Source organism: Chenopodium album, chromosome 14 (genome assembly GCF_948465745.1).
Source record: "Chenopodium album chromosome 14, dcCheAlbu1.1, whole genome shotgun sequence".
Classification (NCBI taxonomy): Eukaryota; Viridiplantae; Streptophyta; class Magnoliopsida; order Caryophyllales; family Amaranthaceae; genus Chenopodium; species Chenopodium album.
The window spans coordinates 9284979-9302369 of NC_137847.1; the positions used below are offsets into that span (position 1 = coordinate 9284979).

The 17391-nt window shown below is 32.3% G+C and overlaps 2 protein-coding genes across 2 annotated transcripts; both read left to right on the forward strand.

Moving 5' to 3' along the window:
• The first annotated feature begins 8127 nt into the window (after positions 1-8127).
• On the forward strand, positions 8128-8863 carry LOC145578837 (germin-like protein subfamily 3 member 3). Its single transcript, XM_081636137.1, has one exon. The coding sequence runs from the start codon at positions 8134-8136 to the stop codon at positions 8758-8760; it is 627 nt and encodes a 208-aa protein (XP_081492263.1). The 5' UTR covers positions 8128-8133; the 3' UTR covers positions 8761-8863.
• Positions 8864-15502: 6639 nt separating this feature from the next.
• On the forward strand, positions 15503-16129 carry LOC145577741 (auxin-binding protein ABP19a-like). The gene has a single exon (XM_081635197.1). It carries the CDS (start codon positions 15503-15505, stop codon positions 16127-16129), a length of 627 nt encoding a protein of 208 aa, XP_081491323.1.
• The last annotated feature ends 1262 nt before the right edge of the window (positions 16130-17391 follow it).

The following is a 17391-nucleotide window of genomic DNA, read 5'->3' on the forward strand; positions in this document are numbered from 1 at the left end:
ACGATAAATGATAGCATCCAATCTATATATATAGATGATATCATCTAGCTTAAAATGATAGCATCCAATCTATATATATAGATGATATCATCTAGCTTAAAATGATATCATCTAGCTTATAGATGATATTATATAACCAATAGATGATATCATCATCTAGCTTCTTGTAGATGATATAATATAACCAATAAAGGATATTATCCACATCAAACAATAGATGATATCATAGACACGATAGATTATATCATTCAGCCTTTTGATTATATCATTTAGCTTATAGAAGATATAATAGAAAGAATAATGGATATCTTTCAGCTTATTAATGATATCATCAAGGCAATGGATAATATCATAGGCACAATAGATGATATCATCCAGCTTATTAAAAATAATTGATGATATCTGATAATAGGTTGAAATATAGGTCGTTTACTATCTCCACCTTATCAAATAGTATTTCTAATTCCTAAATTAAACTAACCTTTAAACGAGTTTAGGGGCAAGTTTCGGAGTCAAACCACAAGGACTAAGGGTACAAATTTGCGTTAATTAAACAATTAGGTCGGATGTGAAATTTGGAGAGATGGTTAGATAACACAAGACGAATAAAATCAAGTGATAAAAGCACGAGGGATAAGGGAATCGAGGCATATTGGTGAATTCAAATAACTGAATGAGCATAAATTATCATGATCTTATAGGAGAAATTAACATAATTAACTTACTTTTGCACAACCAAACATGCTAATTAACTCGGGTAAATTTATTCACTACCGTGCAATTAAACTAGCCTCAACGTGGATGAAATTATACCCTAAATTAACTCACTGCCGCGCAATTGATTAAGAGCATGATAAGAATCAAATGGGCAATTAGCTAGATAAACCCTAAGCAATGAAGTCATCATCCATATTCACAAAGTAAACCTCAATCACAATCTAAACACAATTAATCAATTAATATCATCAACATTCTCTCATCCCCTTCCTTAGATTAAAAACCTAGCCTAGCATTGTTTAAGGTAAAAATACCCTTGATGTGTGGACCAATGCCACAGCGACACGTGTCTGTAAGCTCAACGCTCAATGAGCCAATTAGAGCATGATACATGTCACTCAATGATAGAAGGGTAAAAATGGGCTTTAAGCCCATAACCCTAGAAACCGTAAAACGGTGGGAAGCCAATCTACTTAGGTTAAATAACCTAAAAGGCACATGTCCCAATACATTATACATACTGATCATTTACATCAGTTGGGATACAATCAATATCCTCCAAGGGCAATGACTCCCAAAATTACTCTCCCTTCTCTATACTTTCTCTCTCTAAAATACCTTTCCGGTCACTAACTTGATCATCGGAGGCGAACCTCTGGCACAACGGAGGTTCGTTGTTTTGCAAGTGACCAGGACGTTCGAGTGTTGCATTATGGATCTGTCTCCCGCGGGACGTACACACCCTCCTCTCGGGTACGTACAAAAAACCCCAAAACAAGCATAATAAAATAGAAGAAGAATCTAGCTAAAAAAAGCAACTAAACTAAGCATTAAGGACAAATAAACAAGAAATAAGCAAAGATTAACAAGTAATTAATAAGCTAAAAACAAAGATTAAATTAATGAAACAAGTAAATAAGAGCAATAAATAAGAGGAGAGAAGGTGAGAAATGCTAAATAATTGACGAATCTTTCTTCCAATTGCTTTTGTCATCAAACAATCTTCAAAAGCTCCAATCTTTCTTTGATCTTTCTCACTTTCTCTCTTTAAAAACTAAGAACCCTAAAACTACTCCTACAACTAAGAGAGATAAAATAAAAGAGAGGCGGCTATCTAATTCTCATATAATCTAGGGTAATGAAAGTTCATAGAGTATTAACCTTAATGGGTATTTATATTACAAGCTTAATTAAAAAAAGAGAAAGGAAAATTAAGTAGAATAAGAAAGAAAGAAAAAGGAAATAAAAAGAAAAATAAAACAAATTAAAAAGAAACAAAACCCCCTACATTTAAATCCCCAAACCGACCCCCTGGTTCTTCTCGAGTAAATACAAGTTTATCACGTTGATAAGCTTGTAGCGTTTATCTAAGGCTATAATTGTCCATTCGCATATTTAAGTATGGATAAGTTTGTAATTTCAATAATTAACATCGTTAAGCTTGAGGAAAGCCGTTATTGATGGAAATTAACTTCGACAGCTTCACTAAGAATTTCAGAAACTTCTAGCTATTACAGAAATTTAAGCTCAGAGAAGCTTCAATAGAGGAAAATGTCACCCCTACCCTTTGGGGTTGACTGTAGCCTTATTTTCTCCCTTTTTCTTTAGGGTTTTCATTTAGTTTGGCGGTGAAGCCGCCATAAATGGTGGTCGGTATGTCGGTGAAAGGTGGGTGATCGAGGATGAAGAAGAAGAAGAAGGTAGGAGGTGAAGGAAAGTTTTGGGTCCTTCAATGGCATACCAGTGTGAATTGGGGAGGAATAAGATGGATGAAGGGGTTAACATCATCCATTTAATTATAAAGCTCATAAAAAAAATAAATAAAAAAAAAGGAAAAATGAAAACTAATAATCCCATCTTTGCTATTTCTGCTCAACATAATCTCACCTTTAACCCCCATCTTCTCAAAACAGTCCTTTAACTGATTTGTGAAATTAGTTACCTACTTAGAAGGTGACCAGCTACGTGTCACCTTCTGATTAGTCTTTAGACAAAAACAAAAAAAAAAATAACTAAAAAAAAAAATCCCCTTTCCCCTTCCCGATCCCATCTGAACCAGGCTAGCCCCCATTTTGGTAATCAAAACCCAAACTCAACCCCTTTTACGAATACCACTTGGTGGTAGCCACCACCCAAAACTTGCTATCCTTGACAATGGTCGGCCCTATATCCTCAACCTTTTCCCCACCATATCTCCTACCCCCGACTTCGAACTTGCCTTTCTTTGACACCGCCGATGAAATCTATGACATTGCCTGGTCCAAATCGTGTGAGGGAGGCTTGAACCCTCTTTTATTCGAGTTCGGGCTTTTGGGTGGGGTCCAAATCAAGCGAGGGAGGTTTATAGGTGTGTTGGCGGTGGAGAAAGAGAGTAAGTGGGTGGTTTAGCGGTTGTTGTGGTGGTATTGAGGAGGTGGTTGGCGGTGGTGAGATCGAGAGGAAGTGCAGTGGCAAGAAAAGGAGAGAGAAAGATGGTTGGGGTTAGTGGTGGGCTAGTGGGTGGTGGGGGTGGAGATTAGGTGGTGGTTATGTTGGGTTACCATGAAAGAGGGTAGTGAGGTGGGAGGAGAGAGATTAAAGAAAAAAATTTTAAAAATAAAAATATTTTACCTGTTAAACAAGTTATAGGTAAAAGGGACTATTTTGAGCAAATGAGGGTTAAAGGTGGGATTATTTCCAGATTTTTAAGAGGTGGGATTGTTTGAGCGGAAATAGTAAAGGTGAGATTATTAATTTACATTTTTCCAAAAATAAATTATTTTTTCGGAAAATTTGCAGGAAGTTCCTTTTAAGTGGTCGACCTTGTGAGGATGACCCTTTTATATATATATATTAAAAAAAAAAAGGTAGTACAAAAGGTCTCTATATCTCAATTGGGTTGTGTGGAGGGTTCGTTGACCAAACTCCGACGTTGACTAAAATTTTTCTGCCAAAAAAAATCACATGTATAGCAAGTAACAACTTAAGTTACCTTTTTTTTTTCCTTTTCCCTCTTCTTCCCTCGATTTCCCCCAATTTGAAGGATAAGATAGAATTCAAGATTTGTGATTACTTTGGGTCTGAAATTAGGGTTTCATTTGGGGGAAAAGGGGGAAATGAAGGGAAAAGGAAAAAAAAAAAAGAAATAAAAAGGTAACTTAAGCCGGAAAATTTTAGTCAACGCCGGAGTTTGGTCAACAGACCCTCCACACAACCCAAATGAGATATAAGGACCTTTTGTACTACCTTTTTTTTTATAAAAGGACATTTCTCACAAAGTCGACTACTTAAAAGGGGACAGTTTTGCAATGGTTACAATAATTTTGTAGCCATTGTAACTTTTAAATATGCACCATTGATATGCAATATTAAATCATGGCCATTCATTTATTTGATTATACAATTCTATTAGTAATAAAATAAAATTTTAAAAAAATACAGATCATCTTCCCTCAGTTGCATCAAAATTTAGATCATCTTCCTTAGCGAGATACTCTGTTTTTAATGCAGTTTGTAGAACTTGCAATTTCTGTTTAAGACTATTTTGCGCGGAGTTCGTCTTTCCTAGCCTTATTGGTAGATTCTCTGTTTGTATGAAACGTTTAATGGCATTAGCCATTAATTAGCCATCTAATATAATTCTTAATTCTATTAGAAAAGAGTTAGAATTAGTGACTAGTGTAAGTGAATGAAAGATCATATAATACCTTCTTTGATAATATTCCATCTTTATTTGTGTTAGTTTATGGTTTTGTCTTTATATACTTCAGGAAGATGATGGTTTATTTACTAATTTTGATGGAAAAATAGTAGATCTTAGATATTCCTATGTTAATTATTAATAACACAACAATCAACATTTAGACTTATGACTGCATGTCTGCATAGTGCATACTAGTATCCTCAATTTGAACACTGCGCTGAAACTTCAATAACAATGGAGATTCGATTGTAACAATCAGTTTTTTTTTTTTCTTGCTTTATTTTATATTTAAATAATTTTTAAAGTCAATTGACTGAATGGACAAGATTGATTTTTGTAAATAAAGGGTCTAGATTGAAAATAATTACAATGGCTACAATTTTATTGTAGCCATTGAAAAATCTTTCCTTAAAAGGACATTCCTCACAAATTTTCCTATAGTTTTCCTATTTTTTAAATACTTTGACACGATTCCCAATGCAATATGTTTACTGTAATCCCATTGACCCATTAGATAAACGCCTCAAGATCAACTGGGGCTCCCCCCTTCTTCTCCTTTCGTGGTTGCTCTGATTCATTTCTCATCATTCAATCATCATCAACCATTAGCTTCACCATTAATCAGCATCATCATTATCAAGCAGCATGAAACCGCAGCCATAGGATTAAAAAACCTTAAGCATACACGAGCAAATCACGTAAATTTTAATGGAAAATCGGAGTGATCGCACAACAAATCGAAGCGTCGGCTCCATACATTCTGCCTCAAATCAATGAAATTGAACCTTGGAGGAGTAACTGCGTCTAAAGAGGGAGCACTCGCTCTGAATTCAAATCGAATCGGGGCTAAATTGAAGCTTGCGGCTGCGGGTTATGGGCTGTTCTATTCGCGGCTGGAATGGTGGTTGTGGGCGATGATGTTCGCTACTATTGGGAGTTGCAACAGGGTAGTTGAGCTTTGTGAGGTAGGGGAGTTGGGTTTGCGTGGGTTGGTGTAGGATAGAAATTTGGTGTGGTGGAGTATAAGGTAGGGAAACAGGGCATTACATAGGCAATGAGTTATTTGTTGCCTTAGCTCAATTCCGGACCTCAAAACTTGAACCACGAACCTTGAACGACTGCCTAAACAGTAAAATAAGATAAAATAAAACGAATTACAGTAAAATGGTAAACTAAAATAAACATGAAAACGAGAGAAGTGAGAAATTATTATTTAAAACTACGAAATCAAAATAAAATTTTTGAAAATACTCAAAATAAAGATTAAATAAAGAAAATAAGAAAGTGAGATAAATAAGGCCTAAAACTAGGGAGACTGTTAGAAACTAAACCTAAAAACAAGCCTATAAATAAAACCCTTAAAAGTGACATAAAAGTCAATAATCAATATCATCTAACCAATGGATGATATCATTGAAACAATGAATGATATCATCCATATAATTAATTATATATCATCCAAATAATAAATGATATTATCCATACAATTAATTATATATCATCCAAACAATAAATGATAATACCTAACCAATTAATCATATCATCGATATCCAAACAACGCGTTATATCATCAAGCCTATTCAAATATATATATAAAAAAAAAATACTATCATCCATGATTATTAATAATATCTGATAAATAATTAATCATATTATCAAAACAATTAATATATCATCCAATAAACGAAATAATCAGAAATCAAAATTTTCAAAACCTTTTTACTTCAACTTTTTTCTGCTAAAGTGATTGAAAGTAGAAATTTCTGAAATTGTTCAACCATCTAACAATAATTTTAAATTTTTGGAAAAATTAACTGCAATAAGTTGAACTTTGGGCGGTCTTCCAATATTAAGTTTAACTATAATTAATTCAAAAATAGCAAAACTTTATGGTCGCTCTTCCAATATAAAGTCATGACCTGTTGCATGGGTTATATATAATCAGTTAATGTGTCACGTGTCAAAATGTTAGTGGTGATATTTGTTTTAAATATTTTTTTTAAATTTTTTTTAATTAAATCCTTGTTAAAACCTTACTAACACAATTAACTAATCGATCTAACCACTTTACAATAAAAATAAAAAAAATTTAAAAAATTCTGAATAATAAAAACAAAAAAAAATTCCTAATAAATAAATAAATAAAGGAAAAACATAGTCATCCCCAATTGCTGGACCCTAACCTCCGCCGGCAAACCCCACCAACCCACCTTTCCCGGCGAACCTCGCCTAGTCCCATACCTGTCGGCAAATATATATAAAATCCCACCTAGTCACTCCTAGCCAACAAACCCCACCAACTCCTACCTTGCTCATGAGTCACGAAACCCCTATATTGCCCCTGACCTAATCAACCTTTCCCACGAAACCCCATCCAATCCGCCGACCCAACCCCCACCCAACTCGCCAACCCAAAACCAAACATTAACGACGACCCCTCCTAGCCCCACCTCCAACCCAAATGCACAATCCTGAATCCTGACCCGCGCAAATCCCCACCCTCTTGCGAACCCCATCAACCCTCCTCACGAACCCCAACCAGCCCTACCCTGCTCTTGTCGGTGAACCTCCACCCAGCCTCTACCTTAGCCAATCGAACCTACAACCTTCCTAGCCGGTGCTTATCGCTACCCATCCCTCCACCCAACCAGTAACCCAATTTTTTCTTATTACAATAATTGATTACTACCAAATAATTGTCAAGGGAGTCATTGTTTCTGTTCTTGATAAACAAAATTCGTTTATAAAAAGGTGAAAATTATAATATCACAAGCAAAATCACTTGAAATAGCAGTTATATCAATAAACAGTGGAAAAAAGATGCATTAATTAACAAATTTTTCTATTGAGAAACATATTTCGTTTATGAATTCATAATAAACCCGAGCAATTAAATGTTATAGACTGGACAAAAATATTCTTGATGGGATATTAATCATATTATCTCTAATATATAAAGTATAAGTCAATTCCTAAGGAGTTTTTCGTCCATATACAACACAACAAATGTGCTATCCTTAGAATCAATACGTTTATATTGAACTTTATATGACAAGTTGACGACTACGTGAATACTACATAAAAATAGTCTAGTCTCATGCATTTAGTCAAGGTTGTGAGGAGATATTAAATTTCCATAATACAAAAAATAAACTATCTTTGATTTGAAAATCGAGGTAAGGCAAGCCCCACGCAAAAACTGTACTACAAATATATAATTTAAGCACATACGATCAATACAAGAAATAACTAAGTGCCAAAGAAAATTTTTGGCCATTAAATAAAATTGTCAACGAAAATTGAAAGTTTACATATATATGTTATTTAAACCACAGTTTGAAACTTAATATTCTAAGTAATTAAATAAACTTTATTCAAAAATCAACGAAATACATTCAATATCCTCTCTAGAATCATAAATACTCGTACACATAAATTCAATAGAGTATAATGTTAAAAATTCTATCATTGAGTCAATAAAATCATACCCAAAAATTATTGAAGATTTGAATCGGTAATACCGACGGCGGATCTAAAAAATATCTCATTTCTCAATTTGTAAACAAGTCTTAATCATTTAGAAAGAGAGTTATATTATCTTCTTGCTAGCTCTGCAAAATTCTATATAAAGGGTGTCAATTGCCGCAAAGAAAATACAATTATTCTACAATACAAATCCTACTTGATTTATCCACTGCACCATCTCTCCTACGTGCCTATTTCTATCTTACACCATGAACAATCTTTCAATTTTCACCATCTTTTGTCTCTTAGCCTCCTTGTCACAGGCCATAGAGCTCGACTTCTGTGTTGGAGATCCTAGTCTTCCTAGAGGGCCTCAAGGATATGCCTGCAAAGACCCGGCTAAAGTCACTGCTGATGATTTTGTTTACACAGGTTTTCGTGGTGAAAAAACTCCCAATAATGTTTTTGGGAACAATGTGACATTAGCATTTTCAGATGTGTTCCCAGCCTTTAATGGTTTGGGCATATCTATGGCTAGATTAGACTTTGCTGTAGGGGGAGTGATCCCAGTACACTCCCATCGTACGTCAGAAGTTCTTATTTTGGTAAAAGGTTCAATCATTGCTGGATTTATTGATACCACCAACACCGCATACTATAAAAGATTAGAGGTTGGTGATGTCATGGTATTTCCACAAGCTATGCTTCACTTCCAAATCAACGTGGGGAAAACTCCAGCTACTGCCTTTGTTAGTTTGAATGGTGCAAACCCAGCACTACAACTCACTCCTACCGCTTTATTTGCTGGGAATTTACCTGCTGATATTGCCCAAAAAATCACACTTTTGAGTCGTAAGGAAGTTATGCAGATGAAACGAACATTCGGCACAGCTTAATATTCGTCTATCTTAAGCTAATCCTATATTCTAAGCTCCCGATTGATTAAATGTCCAATATAATTATTTTTAAGTTTAGTGTGATAATAAATAAAGGTAAATATGCCCCTTGTATTATTGTAGCATATTTCTGTCTGTAACATGTTTTGTAGCAATTTGTTGAATTTCATGATTGTATGCTTCTAAATTCTTATTTTCTCATGATCAATAACATTGTACTTCGTACAATTGTTTTGGTAGTGGAGAAACAATAGTGAAATAAAAATATAAAATTGTCCATATGATTACAAACATGATTTAAAGAATACAATGTTAAAAGTAAGGGTAAATTATTGGATGGATATTTGTATTATGAACAAAGATACTACGTGTTTGTTATCCTAAAACAGATATGCTCCATTGAATGTAAATAGATGAAAATATATGTTCATCAACAAGATCGAGTAGTTGATAAGAAGTGCGTTAACAAAAAATGTCGAGGTTTGGTTGTGCGGAGAAAAGTGTTCCGAGAATATCATGTTGGTAATAATATGTATATTAATAAATTATGTGTAGGTGATGAGATGTGCATCACAAATTATAACGTCTAGCAAGATGTGAAAATTAAAGAGGAAGATTGCAGGCTCTTCTAAAATCGAGTTTGAGGTTAAGTGTTCGTTTCGAGATTGTTAAAGTGTCGAGTTCAAGTCGAGGTCCATTGTCGCAAGTCGTTGAAGGTAGCAGCAAGCTGGTTTATTAATTATGTTTTACTTTTGAATCAAGGACGAATGTTGGGAAATTGATTCAAAAATTAGTTATTATTTAGAATTGTTAGTGTACGTGGGTTTATCATATTTGAATAATCTTAGGAGTCTAGTTGAGTGGATTGTTATGAATTAGTCAAAGGGTATATTATGGGTGTTAGTGGGTCACGTATTCTGTTTGTATTGTTAGTGGGTAAATCTAGCCTTAAAGATAGGATTTTTAGTTAGCATTATTTACTATTTAAAGGATTGATGTACTTAATCAGTATTATTGTAATTTCAAAGTCTTTTGTTATATCTATCTTTTCTTTGTTCTTCTTTCTTTAAACTTCAACAAGCATAACTTTAACCTATAATATGTTTTAACTCCATACTTGTAAAAATATCAACAAATTGATTTTATAAAAATACATAATTAAACGAATCTAAACATATTTCATTTAACATTTTTTTTATCTTACATATAAATTATAATATAATGTGGTCAAAGTTGTTAAAGTTAAACCAAATGAATAGTAAATGAGAAGATATATATATATATATATATATATATATATATATATATATATATATATATATATATATATATATATATATATATATATATATATATATATATATATATATATATATATATATACACATATATATATATATGTATATATATATATACACACAATATATATATATATATATATATATATATATATATATATATATATATATATATATATATATATATATAAGTGAAGTAATAAGAACTATTCTAAATTTCTAAAATCAAGTTCTTAGAGAAGTTCAAAAAAAAAAAAAAAAAACAAGGCCTTAACTTTTTTTTTTTAGGAAACAAGGCCTTAGCTTAGTACTTCCTTTATTATTATTATTATTATTATTATTATTATTATTATTATTATTATTATTATTTTTTGGCAACACACCTCTTCAGCGTGGAATTTAAGAAAAAGATGATTAGAAGAGGTAAATGGATAAATTCAATAGAGGTAGTAGACAATTTATTTTCTAAGCAAACTCTATTCACAAACAACGGAATATAAATTCAATAGAATTAGTGATTTGATATTTTGATGAAACTAATTTCTTTTAACGCCGCGTACTACAACAATTTAGTTGGTAAACGATGTCATCTCATGTGATTGAACAAGTCTTAAGTATACTTAATTAAGAGAGCTACAACGTAAGGATGCAAACTCGCAAAAATTCTACATAAAGGTTGTCATTTGTTTGCCACAAAGAAAATACAACCAAGTGAACCAACCCATCTACTACAAAATCCTATCTCTTAGTAATTACATCTTTTATTGACCATTTGTACCACCTAATTAAAGCTTAAACAACGAACAATCTTTCAGCCTTCTCCATCTTTTTATCTCTTAGCCTTTGTCTCACAAGCCATAGAACTCGACTTTTGTGTTGGGGATTCTAGCCTTCCTAGAGGACCTGAACCTTTCCAATGATAGGTTGTGCTACTATACTATGTGCACACCCGCTTTAGATTGTGTTGTTCCATACACCCCGGCCCAATCTATAATTCATGTTGTTGAGGTCAATTTTGCAAAAGAAAAAAGAAAAAAAAAAAAAGGCCCTGTTAATTGCCATTTGTCGCGTTGATAATCAATCAGCTTCTTAGCCTCATCAATCTCTTCTACAGTAATCTTGGTCTGAAAAGCATCCCACCTAAAAATAAAGAAGACAAAAACTGGATCAATTTACTTTATAAAATAATGATTACTAAAATGATGTCTGTACAATGGACCTTTATGGTTTCCTAGCAAACACAAGTAGTGGCTCACAATGAAAAACGTGTAACATCTTTGATCTTACTGATCTAATTTATCATCAATCATTTTGACCGATATATATACAAAATCACAGTAGATTAAATTGCATATAATTGCTCTAGTTATATTGTGTCAATCTTTGCCAAAGAATCTAAGAGCTATATGATTGGTAAATGGTTTCCAAATATGATCTCTAAACTGTATCTATAACATATATATAAGGCTCTATTTTTTTTTCATTTTTTTTTTCTCTTGAACTAGATTGAAATGAACTAATAAACTACAAGTATATTATAATGAAGAATGTAATTGAACAAGACTTCATTTAAATAAATCAGACTGATCTAAACAGGAATTAAATCCAAGAACAAAAGGTAAGTGACCAAAGTTGGCTTAGCTTGCTATCCGATGCGTGCAACTAAGAAAAAAAAAAATTGACATCATTAATTAAAACACACTATTATATATAATATAATTGAAGTCTTGGCCTAATGGTTATGATTGAGATCGGCTCACATGCAACAACCAAAAAAATAAAACAAAACAAAATAAAATAAAATAAAATGAAAAAGAAAAAAAAACATATATTATATTGAAAAAATACACTTTAATAATCCCAATTTACCCAATTTATTTTAAATAATCCCAACTATTGATTATTTTGCAATAATTCCAACTTTCACATGTATTTTCTTTCCTCAATCCTAATTACCGGTAATCGGAAGGGAAGTTAATTTTTTTTGTAAAAAATCAGAATTGCCACGTGTCACTATTTTATTGGTTCAAAAATGTTAAAAAGTTAACAACTTTTTTCTTATAAAAGAAATAAAAAAACTCAAAACACCAAGCCTGCCAGACCACCGCCAATGGCCATGGCCTCCCCAGTCAGCGAGCCCAATTTCCAACCCTAATTTCCGACGCCGGCCACCAATTTCTGCTCCCTTCCCCATCCCTTAAACCTACACCCACCGCAACCTAGCAAGCCCCAAATCTTAGTCCTTGACTCATTAGCACCGATTTCGAAGTTGGGGGAAGGGAAGGGGTCGATTTCTGGATTGGGGCAAGGGAGGGAGGGCTGGTATTAGTGGTGTGGGAAGGGAGGAGATGGTTTCCGAGGTGGTGTTGGGGTGGAGGACCGATTTACGGTGTTAGGGGCAAAGTGATGGTGGTGCAATGTTTGATTTGGTGAGGTTGCTGCAATGTGATGTAGCATGTTTAAATATTCTGCACTATAAAAAAATGATTATATGATCGTATTTAACATTCAAGCCAAAAGGTTTATCCTAAAACTAAAAAAACAACTTGGGCATCGCCAAGGGCACAAAACTAGTAAATAACGTAGGCATTTTTTAAGAGCATTCGGCGCGCCACATAAAAAAAGGTATTATTTTGACCAATTAAAAATTAGATTTGTATTTAATTTTAGATTTAAAAAATTCATTTGCCACTTAAGCAAAAGCGACGAATGAGATTTGAGGGAAAAAAAACCCATCCACTCATCATTTATCATTTATCCCATTAAAAGATTAAATACTACATTAACAAATTTATTATATTAAGTTTATCATATCTAATGATAAAATTTTATCACCACTTTAAATTTAGAATTTTTTCAATCCTATATAAACTCATCTATGTCTCACACAAATAAACGTATAAATTTTGTAGGCAAGAAACATATTTTATAACCTCAACATCTCGATATTCTTGAATGTGATGAACGGTGATCAAGTCAATAATAAATGTTAATGGATGGTGAAGGGTCATCATCATTTTCATCATGTATACAATTTGAAAAAAGTTAACACAATTTATTTTCTTTCTATTTTTTCTTTAAGAATTGGTTTATTTTGTTGTTTAAACGAAAAAATTTACAAAATATGTAGTGTTTATATATGTGTTAATTTTAATTGTGTAGGTTTAAAAAAAAAATTAGTAGTACTTTGTATTAATATTTGTTATTATGATTAAATACTAAATTTAAATTATTAATAGAGACATATACATCACATGGGCTTAATTTAGTATACATGAGATTTAAGAATTTATTTTATACATGAGATTTAAGAATTTATATTCAATTGACACGTAGTTTAAAAAACAAAAAATGTGATCGAGAATTCAAATTATTTTAAAAAAAAAACAGAGAAATTTATCTTCTGATATAGAGACTTCATCCAGATATTCGACAAATATAATGTAGAAACTGATAATTTAATTACAAAAAATCTTTATAGCCTAGATCAGGATTTTTTTTTTTTTTTTTAATGTATAGATCAATAGATTAAAAAAATTACAATAAAAAAAGTGCATGACATGGGCATATGAATTAAGACATTATATCAAGTTATCAACCAATAAAAGAAGAGATTCACATTTTATTTTGGAATTTAAAAAATCAATCCCCATAATATAAGGAAAATAAACGAATAAGATTGGAGATGATTTTATTTTAATTTTATGTGCCAACGATCATAAATTGTGAGATTTTTTATATATATAATTGTACAAAATTATTAGTATTATTTTGACCAATTAAAAAAATCAATCCCCACTTAACGTATACAAAAATCATAAATTGTGAGATTTTTTAGTTTTTTTAGTACAAAATACTATAAAATACTTCCTCTGTTTTTTTTAGTTGACACCATTCTATTATCACGCTTGTCAACACATGTTTTTTACGATTAATATCTCTAACTATCAACCTTGTAAAATTATAAAAAGTAGATATTAATAAAATATACATTAAAATGATTCAAACAAGATCACACATGAATATGTTTTATCGTATCTATAAACCATAAAAGCAAGTCAAAGCGTGTTGTGTGAATAGTGTAAAAGTCAAACGGTGACAACTAAAAAATACGGAGGAAGTAATAATTATCTTTTTCTAACTCACAATAGCAAGTTAATAAAATATTATAGGATATATTTAAGAAAATAATCCTTTTAAATCGTTAAAAATTCAATCTTTACATAAGCAAAATTAACTAATGAAATTTGAGAATTTAATTTAAAATGTAAAAAACAACAAATAGTGATTTTTTTTTATGTCAAACAACTAATAGTGAATTTATTTATTTATAATTTATTTATTAATTATAAATTATCCTTTCATAAATATTAAATGTATAAACGATCGTGTATCACACGGCAGGGGCGGATCTAGGGGGGTTCAAGAGGGTTCATTGAACCACAGATTTTTTTTGAAAAAAAAATTATAAGTTTTAATCATATGTGTAAGTCTGGTGCATTGGTAAGGGAGTGACCATTAGAGCAACAAGGGTCCTCTTAAATCCTGGGTTCGTTCCAGCCGCCCTCATTTTTTGTTTTTTTTTTTTTCGAGTTCTTCCGTTCTTTGTGAGTTCATATTCCTCTACTCCTCTTAATTCTTAAATCTTTATTTGTTTGTTTAATTTTTTTTAAATTAGTGATAATTAGATTAATTACTGATTTGTTTAATTGGTTTTGATATAATGTTGAATACTTGAATTGTTGACAAATTGAATTGTAGAATTTTAGAATTTTAAATTTTTACTTGGTCTTTTATTTGACAATTAGAAGTTTACATTGTCAAATTTGTGTTTATTGGGCACTTGGGATTTTTGTTTTATGGGTGATATTGATTTTTTGCAATAGAATTATAGATTTATAGAATTAGTAATGTATTACCACGCTTTCAAAGTATGAAAACTCGAAAAAAAAAAAATTTAATTGTGTAATCCATCCATTTGTAACAAAAAATTTAAACTTATGTATTCAATATTTAATTAATATATGATCATCGTTTTTTTTAAGATTCCCAACCCACACTTCGAATTCCTGGATACGTCACTGTCGCACGGGCTTTCATGTAGTACACACAAAAATAGACAAATTGATGACTACGTGAATACTACACGCAAAAATAGTCTTGTCTCATGCATTTAGTCCAGGTTGAATCGGTTATGCCGGCGGCCGATGTAAAATATTTCTTCTTTCTGAATTGGTAAACAAGTCTAAAATCAATTAGAAAGAGAGTTATATTATCTTCTTGCTAGCCCAGCAAAATCCTACTATATAATGGGTGTCAATTGCCGCAACGAAAATACAATTATTCTACAATACAAAATCTATCTTATTTATCAACCGTCTCCTTAAAAAAATAAAAAATAAAAAAATATCAACCATCTCAACTACGTACATATTTTGTACGCAATGAACAACCTTTCAGTTTTCATCATCTTTTGTCTCTTAGCCTCCCTGTCACATGCCATAGAGCTCGACTTTTGTGTCGGTGACCCTAGCCTTCCTAGAGGGCCTCAAGGATATGCTTGTAAAGATCCTGCTAAAGTCACAACTGATGATTTTGTTTTCACAGGTTTTCGTGGTGAAAAAACTCCCAATAATATTTTCGGGAACAATGTAACATCAGTATTTTCAGATAAGTTCCCAGCCTTTAATGGTTTAGGCATATCTATGGCTAGGTTAGACTTTGGTGTAGGAGGAGTGATCCCAGTACATTCCCATCGTACCTCTGAAGTTCTTATTTTGGTAAAAGGTTCAATTATTGCAGGATTTATTGATACAAACAATATTGCTTACTACAAAAGATTAGAGGTTGGTGATGTAATGGTGTTTCCACAAGCCATGCTTCACTTCCAAATCAACGTTGGCAAAACTCCGGCAACTGCCTTTGTTAGTTTGAATGGTGCTAACCCAGCAATACAACTCACTCCTACCGCTTTATTTGCTGGGAATTTACCTGCTGATATTGCCCAAAAAATCACACTTTTAAGTCATAAGGAAGTTATGCGAATGAAGCAAATTTTTGGCACAACTTAATTTCCATCTATCTTAAGCTAATCCTATATTCTAAGCTCCCAATTGATTTCAATGTCCAATATAATTATTTTAAGTTTAGTGTGATAATAAATAAAGGGTATTTATGGCCCTTGATGTATTGGTTGTACCATATATCTCTCTATTACATGTTTTGCAGCAAATTGTTGAATTGCATGATTGTATGCATCTTAATTCTTATTTTATTATGATCAATAACATATGCTTTGTACAATTGTTTTGGTATTGTAAAAAAAGAAAGATAAATAAAAATACAAAAGGGTAGACACCCAAATGTCTCTCCCCAAAACTAAACCCAGTGATGAATACCTTTTGCGTCGAATGATTATCGAACGAGGTGAAAGTGTGAAAGGTAAAGTGTTGCGGTTGGTTTTTATTAAAAATTCTTTCTTTCTGTTTTCGAAAAACAACTCTATTTTATGAAAACAGTCAATCCAGTTTAGTTTGGTCCACGACAAGGGTCCAATAATATTATAGTTGGATGGGGCTTGCAAAGAGCTTTCCAACGATATATTATAAGCCCAATTCTGATGAATAATGAGAAAGTTATGGCCAAAATACTCAACTGGGCCCGATTGATCTTTACATGCGGCCCGATGATCTAGGGGTGGGCCCAATGTTAATTGTTAAATCTAAAGTTATTAGAATTAATTATAGTCTTCTAGAATTCTCTAGAAAGTTCTCTTTAATCCTAATAGATTAGAATTAATAATTATCTTTTGATAAGTTTTATTTGGAATAAAATATTATTTTATGAAAAATACGATTTCAGTTTTCATACGGACTTTACAAATTGATTTTGATTGATAAGTGGACTCCGTGTTTGAAAGTGCGTAGGAATCCAGGCTGTCGCCAAACGACAGGCGTGTCGCCACGCGACAGACCCTGTCGCCAAACGACAGGCCTGTCGCCACGCGACAAGCCTTGTCGCCACGCGACAGAGCTTGTCGCCAAGCAACGAGGTCGGTTTTGCAGCGACAGAGTGGAATTTTATTCCTTATCAAATTCTACCTATTTCCGGACTGTTTTCTTATAAATAGGGTCCTGAACCTCCGTTTTTTTCATCTACAATCATCAATCATCAATTCACAATCTCTTTTTCTCTCTAAAGCTAGAAGCTTTCTCTCTCTATTCTTTTTCTAAACCTTCCCTCTTGCAAAATTCCGCATTCACGAGATCTAGACACACCTAGCTAAGTTCGAAGTTGCCTTCGCCCTAGACGTGAAAGGTTATAATTTCTGAGG

What these genes read in the sequence shown, in the direction of transcription:
- LOC145577741 (XM_081635197.1), top strand. Translation starts at nt 15,503, where the DNA reads ATGAACAACCTTTCAGTTTTCATCATCTTTTGTCTCTTAGCCTCCCTG.
- LOC145578837 (XM_081636137.1), top strand. Translation starts at nt 8,134, where the DNA reads ATGAACAATCTTTCAATTTTCACCATCTTTTGTCTCTTAGCCTCCTTG.